Source organism: Chiloscyllium plagiosum, unplaced genomic scaffold, assembly GCF_037043375.1.
Source record: "Chiloscyllium plagiosum isolate Xiang-an unplaced genomic scaffold, Cpla_swu_hap1 HiC_scaffold_1, whole genome shotgun sequence".
Classification (NCBI taxonomy): domain Eukaryota; kingdom Metazoa; phylum Chordata; class Chondrichthyes; order Orectolobiformes; family Hemiscylliidae; genus Chiloscyllium; species Chiloscyllium plagiosum.
The window spans coordinates 54744169-54764085 of record NW_028270139.1 but is presented as its reverse complement, the minus strand read 5'-3'; the positions used below and the strand labels follow the sequence as shown (position 1 = coordinate 54764085).

The following is a 19917-nucleotide window of genomic DNA, read 5'->3' as shown; positions in this document are numbered from 1 at the left end:
TACATCTCTATGACTCTATGACCTGACCACTCCCTTGCCATTGTTTAACTAGGCTCTTCCTAGACACCTCAGCACCTCTGCCCTTATGACCTCTCTTTAAAAAAAGCCAAAGGACAAAATAACCTTATTAAAGTGACAGCATCGTCATAATGATATACTTTTACATTCAGTTTGAAAGCAAGAAATGTGGGTCCTAAACCAGTGTCTTAAACTTAAATAAAGCTAATGGCAAGAGTATGCAGTCAATAGTTGCCTCAAATCTACTAGGAGAAATAGATTTAAATGTAAGATGAGAGAGAAGCAGATGTTTATAGAGATTATTAAGACTAATGTAATGTGAGAGTGTTCAGGGGTGCAGTGTAAATTTGCAATCGGCACATGATCCCACCAGACTTGTGGTGCTTGGGTCCCTTTGAGAAACTATTGCACTTGCTCCCACTGCCCTTGCTTATGACTTGACAGTCAGGACTGACATGAGTTCAAGGATACTGCAAGGTTTGGGACTCCTATCCTTTGATATCCCCACAGGAACAGAGGATGGATTAAGAGTTGCAGTGAGAGGAAAGATTCTGAAGGAGGTAAATTGTCCACTTTTGCTGAGAGTGCTGTTACTCCAAAGTGTAAATTTAATATTTGAAATTGCTCTTCAAAGCCATCTGCACGCGAAAGGGCTGGTTATGATGGGAGGAAGTCAAAGATAACAGTTAAGGTAACAGTGGAATGACCTGTTTCTGATCAGTTTACTTGTGTTTTCAGTTCCTTCTCTTTATTTTCTTTTTAGTTCACCTAGACTTAGAAGGTTGATCAGTGGGATAGCTCTTAAACTGAGATTCTGACTCAGTGAGCACATCCTGGTCCAGACTCCAACCCAATCAATATAGGCTTGGACTGTCAGAAGTCATGCTCAGACAAACACCCTGCTAACTAAGTGATTCCATTTTGTGACTGCTGACCTGTGTCAATATTCTTCTGTTATTGTTGATTAAAATTTAGATTAAATTTCATATATGCTATTAAGAAATCATAAAATATTTATTTTTGAAGTACTTAATGTAAATAGACTTATTGCAAGATTTATATTTGTTAGATTGTTAGTTTTTGTCGAACCCTCACCTATGTTTATTTAGAAAGCTTCGCTATTTCTATTGTAATTGTTCTTTCTATTAGAATAATATTGCTTTTTTGGTATTATGAGGCCTGTTTTTTATCTTCAAATATCTTGAAGCCTCAGAGTGTCATAATCCAACCCCATGACTGCTCCATCAATTTTGAACAGTGTTAAAAAAATCTTTCATTTCCTTCATTCTTCAGTTCTGAATAAAGGTTGCCTCAAAATTATATACTAACTCTGTTTGTCCCCACAAATGCTGTCTAACCTGTGAAGTATTTCCAGCATTTATTTTTATGTAACATTACCACATTGTTATTTTAGCATCTTGCTATGCTCAACTTGTTTGCCACATTTACGATGCAACAGAATGCCATATAAGCATAATAGCACACGTTGAATGAAATCCCAAAATCTTCTGTCTGTGTTTAAACAGCAATAGGTGGTGTTGGGCCAATTAGAGATCAAAAAGGGGATTTACCAAAAGAGACGGGGGCATGGCTGAGCTATTGAATAATTCTTAGTGTTTAACAAAAAAGAGGAGGATGCAGCCCAGGGAATGGTGATAGAGGAGGAAACTCTGTCACTAGAAGTGTTCAAAATTGATAAAGAAGAAGTCCGAATAGATTTTTGGTCCTTAAAGTTAGCAAGGAACCAGGACCAGATGAGATGGCTCCACAGATTTTGAAGAATATGAGAATAAAGAATTATGGAGGCACTGGCCAGAATCCTTCTGTCTTTTACTGGACTTTGGACAGGTGCCAGAAGGGACTGGAGAATTGCAAACACGACAATGCAAACATGACAGCCTTATGCAAGGGAAATTATATCCCAGCAATCCTAGACCAATTAGTTCAGGTTTGTTAGTGGGGAAACCATTGGAAACAATTATTCAGGATAGAATCAGTAGTCACATGGAAAAAGGTGTGTTGATTAGGAAGATTCAGCACAATTTTCTAAAGGGAAAAATCATATTTAACTAACTTGGAGTTTGTTGAAGGGGTCACAAAAAGGGTCAATGAGGAAGCCACTTATGCTGTGGTATACATAGATTTCCAGAATAATAGAATTGTGAGGAAACTTGTTAAAAAAGGGACTGTGACAATGTGGATACAAAAGTAATTGAGTGATAGGAAGTAGACAGCAATGATCAATTGATATTTTTCAGGTTAGAGAAAGGCCTGTAGCGGAGTTCCCCAGTATCATAGAATCCCTACAGTGTGGAAACAGGCCCTTCAGCCTAACAAGTCCACACTGACCTTCCGAAGAGTATCCCATCCAAATCTGTTCCCCATACTCTATTACTCTACATTTACCCCTGACTAATGCTTCTAACCTACATATCCCTGAAAATTATGGGCAATTTAGATAGCGAATTCACATAACCTGCTCATCTTTGAGCTGTGGGAGGAAACCAGAGCACTCGGAGGAAACCTACGCAGATACAGGGAGAATGTGTAAACTCCACACAGACAGACGCCCGACGCAGGAATTGAACCCAGGTCCCTGGCACTATGAGGCAGCAGTGCTAACCACTGAGCCACAGGGGTTAGTATTACTTTTCCAGGTGTACATTAATGATCCAGATCTTGGTGTGCAGGGAACAATGTCCAAGTTTGCAGATGACAATAAACTGGAAGAATTGTAAATTGTGAAGATAATAATGTAGAATCCAAAAAGATGCTGACAAGTTGGAGGAGTTGGCAGATAGGTGGCAGATGAGATTCAATGCAGAGAAGTGTGAGGTGCTGAACTTTGGTCAGCAGAACACTGAGAGTCAATATAAAAAGGGGATACAATTCTAAAGGGAGTACAGGAGCAGGGAAACTATTTGTATATGTACACAGATCATTAAAGGTGGCAGGGCACTTGGAGAGAGCAGCAAATAAAGAATACAGTGTTCTTGACTTTATTAATAGGGGTTTAGAATACACGAGCAAGGAGGTGATGTTGGACTTGTATAAGACACTTGTTAGACCTCAGCTGGAATAATGTGTACAGATGAGGAGGCACAACATTATAGAAAAGATACAAATGCATTGGAGAGAGTGTAGAAACAGTTGACCAGAATGCTTTCGGGAATGAGAAACATTAGTTGTAAAGATAGATTGAAGAAGTTTGGACTGTTCCATCTGGAGAGAAAGTTGAGAGAAGGTTTGATTGAGATGTTCAAAATCATAGTGGGCTGGACAGAGTAGATATAGGTGAAGTTTTTTCTGCTTGTAAAAAATACAAGAATGAGAAGGCACAGATTTAAAATGATGTGCAAATGAAGCAGGGGCAATATGAGCAAAAACTGTCAGTAAATAATCATTTCTAAGTTATTTACAAATTATTTAGCTACTCTTCCCTACCCTAAAGAAGGATTATTCTGGAACTCTACCAAACCTCGCAATCAGTAGTCAGCCAGCTGGCTTGAAAACAAGTAAAATCAAGAGATCAAGATTGAAAGGAACAATAGATGACTCATCATTAGACCATTAAACTTCCAGTAAATTAATATGCCACATTAAATAAAAGCAAGTTCAAGTGCTTTTATAATTTGTACCTTATGTGTGAAGCTCTGCATAGTTACATCATCTGGAAATATTCACTGTCTTGGTTCATTTGAAGGATAGCAAGTTGGGTGAGTTTCTGAAAAGAAATGGCAAGAATGTAGTGGGGAAAAAAAACTACTTAAACAATAGCTGTGTTGAAGCTGAGTCATTCAAGAGACTAACAATTGATGTTTTTAATGCTCATGAATCATGTGGAAGCTAAATATATTTTATGTTGGCTTAAATTTCTTCAAAGAATTTACACTAGAATCACAGAATCATGACAATACAGTAAAAAGACCATTATACCCATCAAATCCATTCCAGCTCTTTGCATGACCAATTTATCACATCCCACTCTGCAGTCATTTCCTGTATCCCTTAACTCTTCATTATGCTGATTCTTATCCAATTCCCTTTTGAAAGTCTTGAGTAAATCTCCCTGCACTGTTTTCTCACTGCATTCAGATCCTATCTACTTACTAGCTGAAAAACACTTCCATTGTGTCATTTTCTTTCATTTGTCAATCACCTTAAATTTATGTTCTTTGATTCTCAACTGCTCAACATTCTTTTTCTCTCTACCTATTCTGTCCACACCTATCATAATTTTTAACCCTTCCATCATATCTCCCGAATACACTTTAGAAATATTGGAACATATGGCTTAGAAACAGAAATAGGCATAAGAACTTGCTCCCACCATTTAATAAGGTTATGGTTAAGCTAATTGTGGTCTCAATTCCACCCTTCTGAAGAAATGCTACTTCTTTTTTGCTCTAGGGCCCATTTTCCACATTGTTGCCAGAGAGAAGGGCGAGCATATGACTCAGACTCCACTGATCATTGCAACCCACATTTTAGCAAACCCCAGTTTTACTATTTCATACTTGACATTAAAATAAGTTGTCCATTATGATTTTCTCTATAGTCTGTCACCTCTCTAATAAATAAAATGCAACGAATCATATGCCTCATAAATGAGGACAGCACTGAATGAATACAAGCCATCTAAAAATGATAGAATGTCAGAATTCAGTCCTTTCAGAGTGACATTATTGGAAGGTTTGAACTTGGGAGTCTTGTGGTAGCTACAGTACCACACGAGATAGATATATCCAATTAGATATCTACTGGAATTTTTAAAGTGGTTTGTTGAGATAGTGCAAATTAAAAGACATTGTTAATTATTGCCACTTTATCTTCTAATCACAACTGGAGTGATATAGGGGTGGAAGTCAGTGGGCATGAAGACATTGACTGAGAATACAAGGAAACAATTATCCACGGTGCGTAGAAACTTAGAGACAGGTTCAGGACAAGTTTGTCCAACTGTTCCATAGATTATGGTTGATCTATTGTTAAACTCCATTTATCCATCTTTGTTTGACATTACTTGATTCTATCAATTTTACGTCTTAAAACATTTAAAAGGTTCCAGATCCAATTTATCTTCCCTGTGTCCCTCTCACGTTCAGGTTAAATTATGAAACTATTGTTCTTGAAACACAGGAGACAGAGTAGAGATTTGATAGAGGAGTACATGATGATGACAAGTTTACATAAAGGACACAAAGAAAAGCTGGTCTTCTTCAAAAGTACAAGGAATTGAGGATGCAAATTTAAGGGATGTGAGGATGCTTCTTTTACTGTTAGAGAAGGGTAATGACATGGAACTAACTGACTTCAAGAGTGGTTGAAGAAGAAATGATAATTTTAAAATAAAATTGGATGAACACTTATGGAAAATAAACTTCCAGAGCGATGGGGATAGGATGGGAATATGGGACTGACTGAAGTTAGTCAGCATTGACTAGACAGATCCAATTACCTCCTTCTGTGCCATTATAACTATGTGACTCAATGACTCTAGATTATGTTTTGTCTCCCTGGTACCCATGATTATACTGACAGTATGTCATTCAGCAGATCTGGTTGTGGATACCTTCTTGCTTGTCCAACTCATGGTAGTGTAGTTGTGAGTTATTCTGATGAATAGTTAGCAGTAGCCTAACAGAAAGTATTGCATTTAAATCGGAAATGGAGATCATACAAGCTCAGCAACGTTTGTTGCAATTATCGACTGATTTGTGAGGTGATAATCATTTCTTCTGCCAACTCCCATACATGGCCATTACAGAAGCTGCTCCTGGACTAATCCAAACATACCACTAGAAGAGGACATTCCTCTCATGATAATTGTTGATTTTTGGGAGCATAAAAATTTGGTGTCCATTTATCAATTTATAAATCTCACTTTGGTTAATTGAAGAAAACTAAATTGAGCTGAAGTCAGCAATAATGAGAGTCTGGGGTTCAAACTTTTCATACTAATATGGAGGAAATCATGAGAGGTGCTTCTGTCTTGTTTAAGACTTAAATACAAATGGCTTGATTGCAGATGGCACTGATTGTGCAATGTAGTCACTAGAAAACTTCATTGTAAACGCTTGTTGGTCAAATCAAATTATAGCATCTTCTTATAGAACAGACTGCTCAATATAGTCTCTATGTTGAAGACCTGTATTTTCAAACAATCTGTTGGAGGGGTGAGCATGTTTATGACTTCCGATCAGCTGCTCTTTCATTACAATAGTTTATAGTCCATTTTGTTGAAAGCGGTTTGACGAGTATTGATGTAATGTAATTTACTGTAAGGCCAGGATTGTCTTTTCTTGTCCTGAGGCCCAAATGGAGGGGATGCTTACTAGACTGGAATTAGAAGAACAGCGAGAGTGAATTGTCCTGAATAGCTTTAGGAGGACACAGAGATAGAACGGTTCAAAGCTGTGCAGGGATGATGTTGAAATTAGGCATGTTTAAAAATGGGGAATGATTGGAGGTTAATGAGGACAGGGTTGGCAGCAATATTTAGAAATATCCAGGCACAGATTTGACATCGTATAAATGTATTCGGGTAGAATCTGGGAAACTGACAAGAAGAGCTAAAGAAGCTTTTTTGCTTTGAGAGTCTGGATGAATAATTACTTGATCTGGGCGTATATGATACTAAATGTTTATTTCTATATTTAAACGTGAGTATAACTTTAGGCTAGAATTACATTTGGAAAATATTAATGAGACCATAATTATATACTCTGGGTTGTATACCTGCATATATGAATGTCTGATGAAACGGAAATAGGTTAGTTTTTTTAGTCATTCATTGAATTAGGGTTTTGCCCATCACTAATTGCTCGGAGGGCAGTTCAGTGTCAACCATGTTTCTGGAATCACATGTAGGCCAGTCCAGGTAAGGATTCCAGTTTCCTTTGCTAAAGGACATGAATGAACCAGATGGGTTTTTCTGACAAGCAGCATTGGATCTATGGTCATCATTAGACTCTTATTCCATAATTTTTCCAGATTTCCATATTGATAAATACAATTTCTGGAATATTTATTTCAAGATAAATACAGGTGTTATTGATTCCTTCTGTGATCCAAATTGGCTGAATAGCCTCCTTCAACAATTCTATGATTTTGTAATTTAATCCACTTTATGTCAGAGAATAGAAATTTGCAAACTGCTGTGATGTTAATAGACAGACATTTATACTGTAGAATTTACAATAGGTAGAGTAAATGTGTAAGATCATTAGCTTTGTTTTCAATTTAGAGGAATATAGGATGAGACAGAATTGTTGTAAAATGTAGTTCAGATGTTTTTTCAATTCAGTTCAGAAGACACCAGTGTTTAATTTTTGAAGCAGCTCAGAGAAGAAGCTACCTCACTAGAAAGGTTTAGCCTGTAAAACTTGCAAGCTAGCAATGATTGGTAGAAATCTATCAGTAATTAGAACTAAGAAAACGTACACTCTCATGTTTGTGGAAAAGTTCATGTCAGTAGATTTGTCTCCACAATCCAGGCCAGGAAATGTCACTGTCGGTTAAATAGAGTCCTACAGGAGCTGAGATATAAGGGGTGTTTCTCTGGGCTTGAGTCTCTGTAATGGATAGTATTGCCATATAGATTGAAACATTGTTTTTTGGTGTATTTCAGATCATCTTTTTACTGTTGTTTAGGTTTAGATAGTTATTTTCATCTCTCTTGCATAATCAAATTCTGTTTGTTGTTAAAGAAAATCTACAGCCACATATGTCTATGATCAACCACCATGTTGATTAAGTAAACTAAAAATAACTACCAATCTAGATCTCATTCTGGGATCTAACTTGATTACTTCCAAAAAACTTAACGATGCTGGAATTTTATTTTCAAAGAGGTTTACTAATGTTCATATCATTCTGCTTTAGAGTCATGTTGCAATTGGACCAGTGCTGGGCTTTTGTGATGCAAAGATAGTATCCATACCACTAAGCCAGGAGGCCTGGGTTCAAGTCCCACCTGATTCAGAGATGTGTCATAACATTTCTGAACTGCTTGATTAAAATATATCTATGATTGTGCCAGTTTGAGCACAATACATGGGATTTGCACTTTAGGATTATTTCATGCTGGGGACTAGATAACATCAAAAAACTGGATCTCTAAAATTTTTGAGCAGCCTTTCCCACTCACCTGTCCTATAAACCATATGACTATAAAAAAAAGGAACAAATGTAGGCCATTCAGTCTCTCGATACTACTCCAATATTCAATAGGATCATAGCTGCTCCAACATTCTTCAAGTCCACTTTCTGCGTATTCCCCATAACACTTGATTCCTCTACTGATCAAGAATATCCTATCTTATCCATAAAAATACTCAAGGACTGTGCCACAATACAACCCTCAGAGAAATTCCTTCTCATCTTGGTCTTAAATTAGTGCCCTTTTATTCTGAGACTATGCTTTCTGGTCCTAGACTCTCCCACGAGGAGAACCTTCTCTGAACTGCCTCCAATGAAATGAGATTTTTTCCCTTAAATAAGGGACCAAAACTGCTCAGTGCTGCAGATGCAGTCTCACCAGCACCTTGTACAGTTGCAGTAAGACTTTCCTACTTTTATACTCTAACTTCATTGAAACAAGGGATAACACATTTTTTTTTGTTTTATTTCTTCATTTCTCTTTTGAATTAAAGTTCACCTTTTCTTTGTCTGTAGTGGGGGAAGGCAGTTGCAGCAGGGCAGCGAGGTCAGTCTGGGTGTCCATTTCTTGTGGCCATTGTGGCTGAAGCTTTATTGCAAGCTTTATTGTTGGTGGTTCTGGTCTGTTCCTCCTGGTGGTGGTACGGCAATTTCAGTGATTGCCTTCGTGATGGCGACATGGTGGTTCCGTTTCATTCCTTGTGCCTTATGGCAGTAAAGTCACAGCTTCAGGTGATGACTGAAATGGCGACAATTTGAGCTATGGCTTCACTGTCAGCAACTCAATGGGTCTGGTCTGACCCTCCTGGCTATGGTGGCGATGCAATGGCTTCAGTGTTGGCTTCAGTGGTGCCAGCGGTGGTGGGTCTGGACCAGAAATCCTTGCTTTGGTGACTTCAGGGGCAGCTTCAGTGGCGGCATCCTGTAGCCATTTTAGAAACCCAGGTGTCCTGGAGGAACTTTGTCCTAACTTTGCTTCAATTACTTCTCAGTATAATTTCTGTAAATACAATGGTGCCGAATTGTTGCAAGTTACATACATGTGACAGTTAATTGCTATTCTATTCTATTCCAGCATTCCAGAAGCCTTCCTGATTACCTGCTGCCCCTGCAAACTAACTCTCTTCATTTCACGAACAAGTACCCCAAGTTCCTCTGTTGTAACTTTCTGCAGTTTTTCTCCATTTAAATAATATCACTGTTTGTTTTCCTTTCCAAACTGCACAACTTCATGTTTCACACATTATACTTAATTTGCCCATTTACTTAGTAAATCAATATCTCTGTATGTATCCCGCTCACAGTCCCATTCAACCTGCTGCCACCAATTGCATCCCCTCCCTCTCAGTGCTGCTCTCACTTGTTTTCTCTCCTATTTGCTGCCCTTCTTGTCCTTTTTCCTCACTTGCTGATTCTCTCACTTACTGCTTCCTTCTCCAACTCTCTCATTCACAGTCCATCACTCACTTTGGCCATCTCACCACTCCTCGCGGGGGCCCAAGGAAGTGGCAAGGCAGAGAAAGTAGCAAAAGAAAGTGACAAGCATGGGAGGCAGCAATGAGCAGGAATAACGTGGATTGGAAAAGGCAGTAAAAGGGAATTTGAGTGAGTGGGCTGGTTGATGACTGAAGGGATTAGACAACAGAAGAGCTGGTGAACAAGACAGTGTGGAAAGAGAGCGCAAGAAAGCAGTAGAGTTGATCAGCAGGACAGCATAAGAGAGCAAGGTTGGCAAGCAATTCTCTACATTAGTATGACCATTAGGAGAAGCACGGCACCTGTCCTGTCCTTGGACTAGGCATATTTGTCCCAGACTTGTAAGTAATTTTGTCAAGTGTATCATAGAATACCTACTGTGTGGAAATGGGCTATTTGGCCCAACAAGTCCATACCAACCCTTGTATCCCACCCAGACCCATCCCCTTATCCTATTACTCCACATTTTCCCAGACTAATGCACCTAGCCTAAACATCCCTGAACACTATGGGCAATGTACCTAACCTGCACATCTTTGGACTGCGGGAGGAAACCGGAGCACCTGGAAGAAACCCATGCAGATACGGGGAGAATGTGCAAACTCCACACAGAGAGTCGCACAAGGCTGGAATCGAACCCAGGTCCCCAGTGCTGTGTATTAGAGTCATACAGTCATTGAGATGTACAGCATGGAAACAGGGTATATGAATAGGAAGGGTTTGGACGGATATGGGCCGGGTGCTGGCAGGTGAGATTAGATTGGGTTGGGATATCTGGTCAGCATGAATGGGTTGGACTGAAGGGTCTGTTTCCACGCTGTACATCTCTATGACTCTAATATACAAACATTAAGGAGATACATATCAAAGTGGAGGACAGATTTCATCATCTGAAACTATTGAACTCAATGCAGAGCCCAGAATACTGGGAAGTGTCTCATTGCACAACTAAAACAGACATAGAACAGAAATGCAATCGTGAGACCAAGAGGAAAGAGAAAAATGGCAAGCAGCTGGAGGGTCAGGTTTATTCTTGTTAACTGCATATGTTCCACAAAGCCATTATTCAATCTACAGTGTAGTCTTCACAGTGTGGAGGAGACCAGGTTGTGAGCAGTAAATTCAATACATTCATTCAAAGAAATAAATCACACTGCTTTTGTTTTATATTCCCAGCAGCCATGTTTTGTTTTTTTCTATTTCCATATTAAAAGTAACTTGCACATACAATTCTGTAACTAATCAACACTCTAAATAAAATCCTATCTCTGCTGATTTTCAAATTATTGGTGGCTGAGGAATGAATTTATAGAGGTTCATAAAATTATGAGGGGCATGGATAATGTAAATAGACAAAATATTTTCCCCCGGATGGGGGATTCCAAAACTAGAGAGCATGGAGAGGAAAGATTTAAAAGGGGTCTAAGGGGCAACTTTTTCATGTGGAGGATGATGCCTGTATGGAATGAGGAAGTGGTGGATGCAGGTGCAACTGCAACATTTAAAAGGCATCTGGATGAGTATAGGAATCGGAAGGATTTAGAGGGATATGGGCTGGGTGCTGGCAAATGGGACTAGTCTTATTTAGGATATCTGGTTGGCTTGGATAAAGCGCCTGTTTCCGTGCTGTATATCTATATTATTCTATGATTTCACGTTATAACAAAACAAAAAATGATTTCTTTTATGCAGCTTACAATATCAAATATCAAACCAAATTCTGGGCTTTAATTCTTAGCTTATGCAGTTTCATGACGTTTTCACGTATTACTTCCGTTTAAAATGCTGGCTATGTGAGTTATTGTGCAGATACTTAAACTTTTTTAAAAAATCTAACTTTTTGTACCTGCTTTTATTTCTTGCGCGCGATGATACCTGTTTATGATACAATGCTTTGAAACGTCATGTAGCAGATAAATTCCGACCCGGAAACCACGGTCAAATTGAAATTTTATAACGTGACCTACAGCTCGAGGCAATTCCACGCTTTATAAATAAGACCCACTTACGCGCCTCATGGATGGTTCTCGATTGAGAGTAGCAAGTTACTTTGAAATCACATGAAGGCAGATTTAGGTTTTTTCACTCAGAATTTACTCCCAAAGCCACAATGATTATTACGAATATAGAAGCCCCGCGACCCGAGGAAGTCAAAACATTGACACCATCTACTCGAGCTTTAAAAATACTTGCAGTGATTTCAGTCTTAATCTTCATTATTTTAGTGGCTGTGCTGATTGCCGTTGTACTGAGTGAGTATGTTTTTATTTCTCTGGGTGTGGGCTTATGTTTAATCATGTAATAGATTAACATTTAAAAAGGATTTTTAAGACTTGAGTTTTTATAACCGTACGTTTTACCTAGTCTGGAAAAGTAAATTGCGAATGTTTAAAATTCCCCTTTAAAATAGCGATATCATTAGGCTCCAGTATTTTTTTTAAAGCCGGTTTATAGCGTAGGAACTACAAAATGTTGGAAAGTGGAGATTTAGCCTACATTGTAAAGTGGGAGAGATCTATTACCCTCCATCAGAATAGTTCTGGGGAAGAATATAAACATGAAACTTGAGTTCACTTGTCCCTCCGAGTCGTCTTGACTTCTGTAATTCTACAATTTACTAAGAAGCACTACTACTGTTTACAAACTGCTTAATTCCAATTTTTAGTTATGCTGGAAGGGAGATTTTTGGATTATATTTGCGATTTCAAATTAATGATTTTCTTTTATGTTTTGATGTTCTCAAACTGGATTCGCGGAAGATTGTTTTTAAATGTTAAGTACAACTGAAGTTGTGCTATGTATTAATTATCTCTTTGTTTGGGATATGTGTAAGATTGCATTTTTGCTTATCTCGAATTGCTGTGAGAAAGTGATCAGCCTTTTTCTTTGAAAGTCTATAACTGTTGGGTTGATAATTCCGGGATACCCTACAGAAATTTCTTTCATGGAGAATCTATGTTGAAAAGCCAGGATGTTGTGACTTTGAACTTGTGTTCAGAGCTATTCTTGTAGCTGAAGTCCGTCATCGCTGGAACTACTCTCATTAGCTTTTGCTGTTCTCTCTAAAGTACATCCTTCCTGAAGTGTGGCCCCCAAAATTGGATGCAACGTTACAGTTAAAGTCAAATCATTATTTTATACAGGTTTATCTAACTTGTTTTGCAATTCCTGCTCTACTTAAGGTTTAGGATCCCATGCTGATCTAAACTTTCTTTGCAGATAGACTCCAATGTCTTTTCTGCTCTTACAATTGTAAAGCAAGTACTTTTTTTTATATATTGCCTCTTCTCCTTGTATTTGGTCGCATCACCTGCTTCCTGGTATTAAATTGCATTTGCCACTTATCTGCCCACTCCTCCAGCTTGTCTGAATTCTTTAGGTTTATTATGATCCCCTTTCCCTTCTACAGTTCACAATATTGCCAAGTGCTTTTTTTGAAATTATGCCCTGTATACACAAGTCTTGGTCATTAAGATGTAGAAATGTACTGGTCCTAATAGGGACCCCCTGGAAAACCCCCACTTATTTTTGCTTCTCCAGTTCAGAAAAGCATTGATTTCTTGGTGCTCTGCTAATCTTGTACCATGTTGCTATCATCTATTTTATTCTGTGGGCTCTAACTTTGCTGACAAATGTGCTATGTAGAACTTTATCAAACTGCACAACCTCATCCACCCTGTTACCTTGCCAGAAAATACTATTTGCCCTTAATCGATCCATTCTGGCTGTCATTAGTTAACTTATATTAAGTGACAGTTAATGCTAAATTTTTATTCCATTCTTTTTATACTGGATTCAGGACGTTGATGTCTGGTGCACTTCCAGGTTACAACCCTACTTCATGTCAGGGACATCTGACACCATTTTTGACAGGCAGGTCAATTAGTGATTAGTGCACTCCATCTAATCAAAGATGACAGAATCTTTTGAGGAGGGGTGGGGTTGCAGTTAATTAGAGCCTAAGACCTTTTAAAGCCTTAAGATAAGAGGCTGTAGCTGCCACGTTGTCATGACAGACAGCTCTATTACTGTGAATAGGGTAACCAGTGGCTACAGCTGTGGTTTCTCATGGTCACAGGAGGCATGATGATGGGGTTGCTAGATGAGAGACAAAAAAAATTTTTTGAGAATCTTGAGTTTTGTTTCCTCATTACCCATTAGCTAAAGTGACTCCTCACCAGTGACCCTCCTTCAGAGCAGAAGAAGCGGAAGAATGTTCTGGTTGTACTTTCTTTCCAGATTCTGCCAGACCTTTAGTGTTTCTCTAGCAATTTGTTTTTGAATTTTTTTTTGTACACCTGTCAGAGCTCCTGTCAGTCTACCATTTCTCCTCTAGTTTAAAAAGGATTTAAACTTTGTAGCTTTTGCAGAATTTCAGCTGTTCATCTGAATATTCTAACCTGTACCTTGAGAAAATTTTACAAATGAATCAATGTAATATTCTGGCTACAGTAATACTTTACAAAAAGGAAGGAGAAAATAAAACTAGTTTCTCCCATTGGTGGTTGGATTAGATGAATGCAATTGCAAATGTATAATTTGTGTCCTTTGCCCATTGTCCTGAACTCCACCTATAGATTTTATTGAGTTGTTCTCTAAATGGAATCTCTCAGGAATTAATACAACTTGCTAGAGAGCTTGCAAAGAGAATTGTTTAAAACCAATTGTTCAGTTTCTAAAGCTAAATGTCTTATTTTGTTTTGCAGTCCTTTATTTCCAAGTGAGGTGTGTAGATAATGATGCTTGCAAAACATCTGATTATGCAGCCTGTGGTAAGTGGCAACTATATTTCTGCTTTCATATATTGAAAGGAACACTCTCTTGGAATGGTACAATAGAAATTTAACAAACATATAAACTGTGAGATTATAAATCAAAGTAAGGTCCACTTGAGGATTAAATGAAAGTGGTCAAAGGTGAGGAGTGACTTCAGTTAATTGGTAATGAGAACACAAATTCCTTGTTCTCAGAATTTTTTTCAATAGTTTGTATCTTACTGTTGAGTTTGAGTCAGACCTGAAAATCTACAATAAAATTGTTTCAGTTAGAATTTACACAAGTGAGATGGTCTGCCTCTATGCTGTTTTTTCTGGTCTGAATGCCATAATCTAGAATTCTAGCTCTTGCTTTTTGAATAAGTCATGAATAGAACTATATCCACTGTGTAGCATATTCACAGTTGCTGATTTAATAATTCATTCTAGTAATTCTTTTATGGAAGGTTGTGGACGTCAAAAAACAGTAATGGCCAAGATTATAAATGGAAAAGGTACAGTGGATGGCGAGTGGCCTTTTCAAGTAAGTTTGCAGCTGGGTGGAAATCATATTTGTGGTGCAACCCTTGTAGCCTGTCGATGGATTCTGTCTGCTGCACATTGCTTCGAGAACAGGTAAATGATTGATCCACCAACTAAAAGTTCAGGTCTGCTATAGATATAATTTTGAGTTTTCTATTTGTTCCCACATGTGGCTGAAGATCTTATTAAGAATAGTATTATGACCATCAAAGATCTTTGAACAGTTGCTTTTTAATGTTGCCCAGGTAGCTACATTTTTAATAAGTAAGAATACAAGATAAAGCAGACAGAAGTTGTCCTTTTGGCTTACACAAGCAAGATAAACTTTATTGCAAGTTGTTCCTGATTCATGGGATAAAGAAACGTTATTAACAAAAGATTGGATATCAAAATTGAAATAAATACTAATAAAATTCTAAGAAAGCCCCAGTGAGTCTCTGTGCTATATAGATATTCTTTTTATGTTAAATGAAAGGTTAGCACTTAATCAGATCCAGCAGTTTGGTGGCTTCTGAATTTGCATAATTGATGTTTTCTAAATCTCTCGCCCCCTCTCATTTCATGTCTCAGACGTATCCTTTTTAAGACGTTTGCTTCTGTCTCTTTCATGGATGACGTGTAAAGATTCTCACTGACTTGTTTTGTCCAATCATACTAACGATGATGAAGGCTGATGGTCATTTTTTAATTATCTGGCCAGAAATGTTTTAGACCTCATGCTGTCTGATCCAGTTGCTCCTTAAATGATTCTACTGTTTCCACTTTCCCTAGTACTTTTCTAATGACTACCAAATAATGTCCTTAGATAATTGACCAAAAACATTGGCTTTTAAATTGCATACTAATTTATCGAGATAGAAAATGGAATAAAGTTCTCTGTTTTGATTTGAGTACATGAGAGTTTATGCATTTTGTTTGTATTGGATTAAAAATCTGTGGCTATGTTTACTGCCGCAATAAATGCATAATTAATTCACTTTAAGAGTATATCTTCACTGTTCACTGTGGGAAGAAGAATCTTGTTATTTCATAAATGGAAAGAAAACTGGCAAACATCAAACGTCATGTGCTCATGCCATTATTTTTAAAGACTTCCAATCATCTAATTGATCAGTCCCAATCTGAGATATTGACAATGTTAAATTTTCTGAGAACATTTGACATTTCTCCTATATTTTTAAATTTATAGGAATGATCCAGAAAAATGGACTGCTGTTTTTGGTCTACGTTTCCTAAATCAGTTAAACAAACGTGAATTTCAGTATCGAGCAATTAAGAAAATAATTATTCATCCTCGGAAAACATCATCTTCCTTTAATTACGATGTGGCTCTGTTGGAGTTGGAACATCCCGTTGAATATACCGATTTTGTTCAACCAGCTTGTCTACCTACAGCCACAACATCATTCACTTCTGGCCAAAGATGTATAATTATTGGATGGGGGACAACAGAGGAAAATGGTACGTATTTAAAACCTTTAATTAGTTTAGGCATTGACTTCAAGCTTGAATTGCAGCTGCAAATATTTTCATACCTGCTTCTTTTGAAAAGGTCATTAAGACAAAACATATATGTCTGATTTGTGTAGCCCAAGCACTCAGCATTGATAAGTTTAATAAAGTGGAGAGTGAACTAGAAACCTGATTCATAAGGGTTATTTTTAGAATCTAGATAACAATGTTTACACAAAATGGACTTAAATTTGATTTAGTTTTCTTGTGTTCAATAAACATTTAAACATTCCAATGCAGTTCATTCCCCATTTGATTCAAGGTAAGTTAGGGAAGATCAACCAATTCTGGTATTGTTGATGATGCCCACATCTCTCAAAAGAGAACACTTTTTAAAATGAATCTGTAATATGTATACTCAATAATTAACTGAGTATTGTGATATGAAGATATGGTACTACAATGTAGTCACCAAGAGTGGCAATTAATTAATTGTAAGAAACAACTCTTGTAAGAATGTCACCATCTGTCATGGTGGGACTTAAACTTATGTCACTAGAACATTAACCTGTGCTTCTAGATGACTAACCCAATGACACCACCTCCCTGGTGCTTTAATGCTCTGAAGTTTGAGACTCAGCAGGAAGAAAATAGTATTAATTCTGCTAATTTGTAGTGGGGAAAATCAATGGATTTACTAGTCAAACCTGTTATTCAATTTTAAATAATTACTAACTACTTTGGCTTACAAACTTTTTTTTCCATGCCAGGAATATCAACTAGTAATGAACTTTTGCAGACTGAAGTGATGGTTTTCAACAATAGCCAGTGCCAAAGACTTCTACCACAAATAACTCCACAAATGATTTGTGCAGGGTATTTAGAAGGTGGCAGAGATGCATGCCAGGTACAGAATTGCATTTTCTTCCCTAATTTGTGAATTACACTTACACGTATCACTTTTTGTTGAGCACCCTAAGTGTTAACTGTCACATTACATGTATAACTTTCCCCATAATATAAACTTGAAGGAGCTATATAAATGCACTAAAGGCTGAATCAAAGGGACATTTCATTCCTACTTTCAGAAATGTTGAGGGATGGAATATTTGGGGAATGCTTAAAGTTGAGCCTTCAAGTTACAACCCCAAAAGATCACATCCTCTGAGACTGTCCACTCTTGTATAGGTCTTGGTAAAATTGAGATGTTGGCCAATTATTAGAATGTGGGGCAAGCAGCCACTTTCCTCTAGGATGTATTATGTCTTTGTCCTATCAATCTGCTGAAAAGAGACCTGTTGTTAAATTTTGACATGACAAATGCAAGAATGCTAAATTTCAAACCATCTTAATTTTACCCCCTCAAAAAAAATGTAGTGTTAAGGTAATGTTAGAACTAAGTTCCCCAAGAATGCAGCATAATTATTTCTCAAGGATCAATTAATGGGTGTTTCAGGGTGGCATGGGTCAGAAGAAATGGTCAAACCTTAAACTCATTGTGCACAACATTATGATTGTCACAGTAATATAAGGAACAAATGCTCCCTTTGTTTCTCATTCGGATGGGTTAGTGCTGATGAAGCAGCATTTGTTGCTTCACCATTAGAGTAGAATCAAAGTGGAGCTAGAGATGTATGTAGGTGAGATAGGATGGTTCTTTTGTATTATTTCTATATGTTAAAGCTTTTTTTTTGTAACTGCTTTTTGGTGTCTTTTTCTGCTGGCCTAGAAATTACAGGACATGTAATTCTACTTCATAACTTTTGTGTGGCTTTAGTACTGGGCTGGTAAACCATTCAATATCCTAAATATCTCTAACCTTGTTTACCGCCTTGATTTTAGGGAGATTCTGGAGGACCATTGTTGTGTCAAGTTGAAAATTCTCAGGTATGGCTGGTAGCAGGGATTGTTTCCTTTGGAGTAGGTTGCGGAAGACCAAATCAACCTGGGGTCTATGCAAGGACGACAACATTTCAAAAATGGATCAGAGAAATAATAAATGGATAAAGTGATGCTACCAGTTTGAGTTATGGTGGTGATAGAGATTTCATTTGTTACTCCTGTTAATGATATGCACAGGTCTGATAATTGATAATAGCAGTAAGTGGCTTACTGGTGAATTATTTTAATAGTTCCACCCTGATTTATTGAAGTGTGACAAGACATGAAATATTTTGAAACTTTTCTGATACTAGATTACAATTTATTTAAGACAGATCATTTTAAGTTTTTAATTACATTGCAGCATCAGTAACTGTAACACTGCCAGAGATGCACAGGCAGAATAGAATTCAAAGTTGGTGCCTTCTACTTTATTCTTGCATTTGCAATGTATTCTTTAGACAAAATATATACAGTTTATCTGTTAAATGTACTCTTAGGAGTTTTCAGGATTTTGAAAATGGGCAAATTTAATCAATAATTTGCATTAAATGGCTCTGTGGTGCCAAATGAATCGTCCATCGAGAATGGTGGAATTTTGTATATTACTGAATATTTCAGTTCAAAGACAAATTGCATGCTGTAGTTATTGTAATGGAAATGTTATTTTGCAATAAAATGTTTTTAAAATTCCTATTCTGGTTGAGTTTTTCAATGTAAAGCTCTTTCCCAATTAAAAAAGGCACAATGTTTTTACAGAATATGGCTATAAATTACTGATTGTGTACACTAGGTGAGTAAAAACAGAAACCTTTAAGTTTGAATAGGGAAAACTCAACTTCATAAAGCATGAAAGTTTGAAATTAAGTCATCCAAAAATACATGTTGTGAATGATACTGCACTCCATGTCAGCCTACTATATGTCCAAATTTTGGATTGAATTCTGATCTGTAACTTGCAGACTGACAAGTGCTACCACTGAATGAGACTTCCAAGAAGAGAACAAGCTCAGCATCACTGCAATGCTTCGATGTACTAGAGTATTTGGTCTGTCTCTTTTTTTTTTTTAAAACTCTGAACAAAAGGGTCTCTGTTTATTGGAGATGAATAGCTATTGCCCTATGGGCAGAATCAGATTTTTTTTCCCTCTGTGAAGAGGCTATTTGGCCCATTTATGCCTGTACTAGTTCTATTATCTTGTCCCAATCTGCTGATTTTTAACCAAGTAATCATGTGATGCCCTCTTGAATACCTCCACTAAACCTATCTCCTCATTTCCAGACAACACATTCCATATCCAAATTGCTTGCTGTGTTCGTTTTGTTAAACATCACCCTTGCTTAGTTTGCACATTACTGTTAAATCTTTTTGTTTCCCTTTTTGCAAAGAGGAACAGCTTTGTGTATGCTCTATTCAACCTTTTTCATGATTTTAGCAAACCCCTTTCAAATCTCCTCTTGGCCATTTCTCTCTCAACAATCCCAACTTCAATCTATCCTCAAATCATTCCTGGAACTATTCGTGTAAACCACTTCTACACCCTCTCATGCATTCAGCTTACTGTGACACCCACAGCTGTACTCCAGCTGAGGTCTAACAAGTGTCATGTACAATTTCAACAACATATCCTTC

The 19917-nt window shown here is 37.4% G+C and overlaps 1 protein-coding gene across 1 annotated transcript; it reads left to right on the top strand.

Annotated features, from left to right (window-relative positions):
* The first annotated feature begins 11592 nt into the window (after positions 1–11592).
* Positions 11593–18977, top strand: LOC122551581 (serine protease 27-like). Its single transcript, XM_043693695.2, has 6 exons — positions 11593–11906; positions 14361–14426; positions 14876–15044; positions 16141–16412; positions 17174–17310; positions 18246–18977. The coding sequence occupies exons 1-6, from the start codon at positions 11765–11767 to the stop codon at positions 18408–18410; spliced, it is 951 nt and encodes a 316-aa protein (XP_043549630.2). The 5' UTR covers positions 11593–11764; the 3' UTR covers positions 18411–18977.
* The last annotated feature ends 940 nt before the right edge of the window (positions 18978–19917 follow it).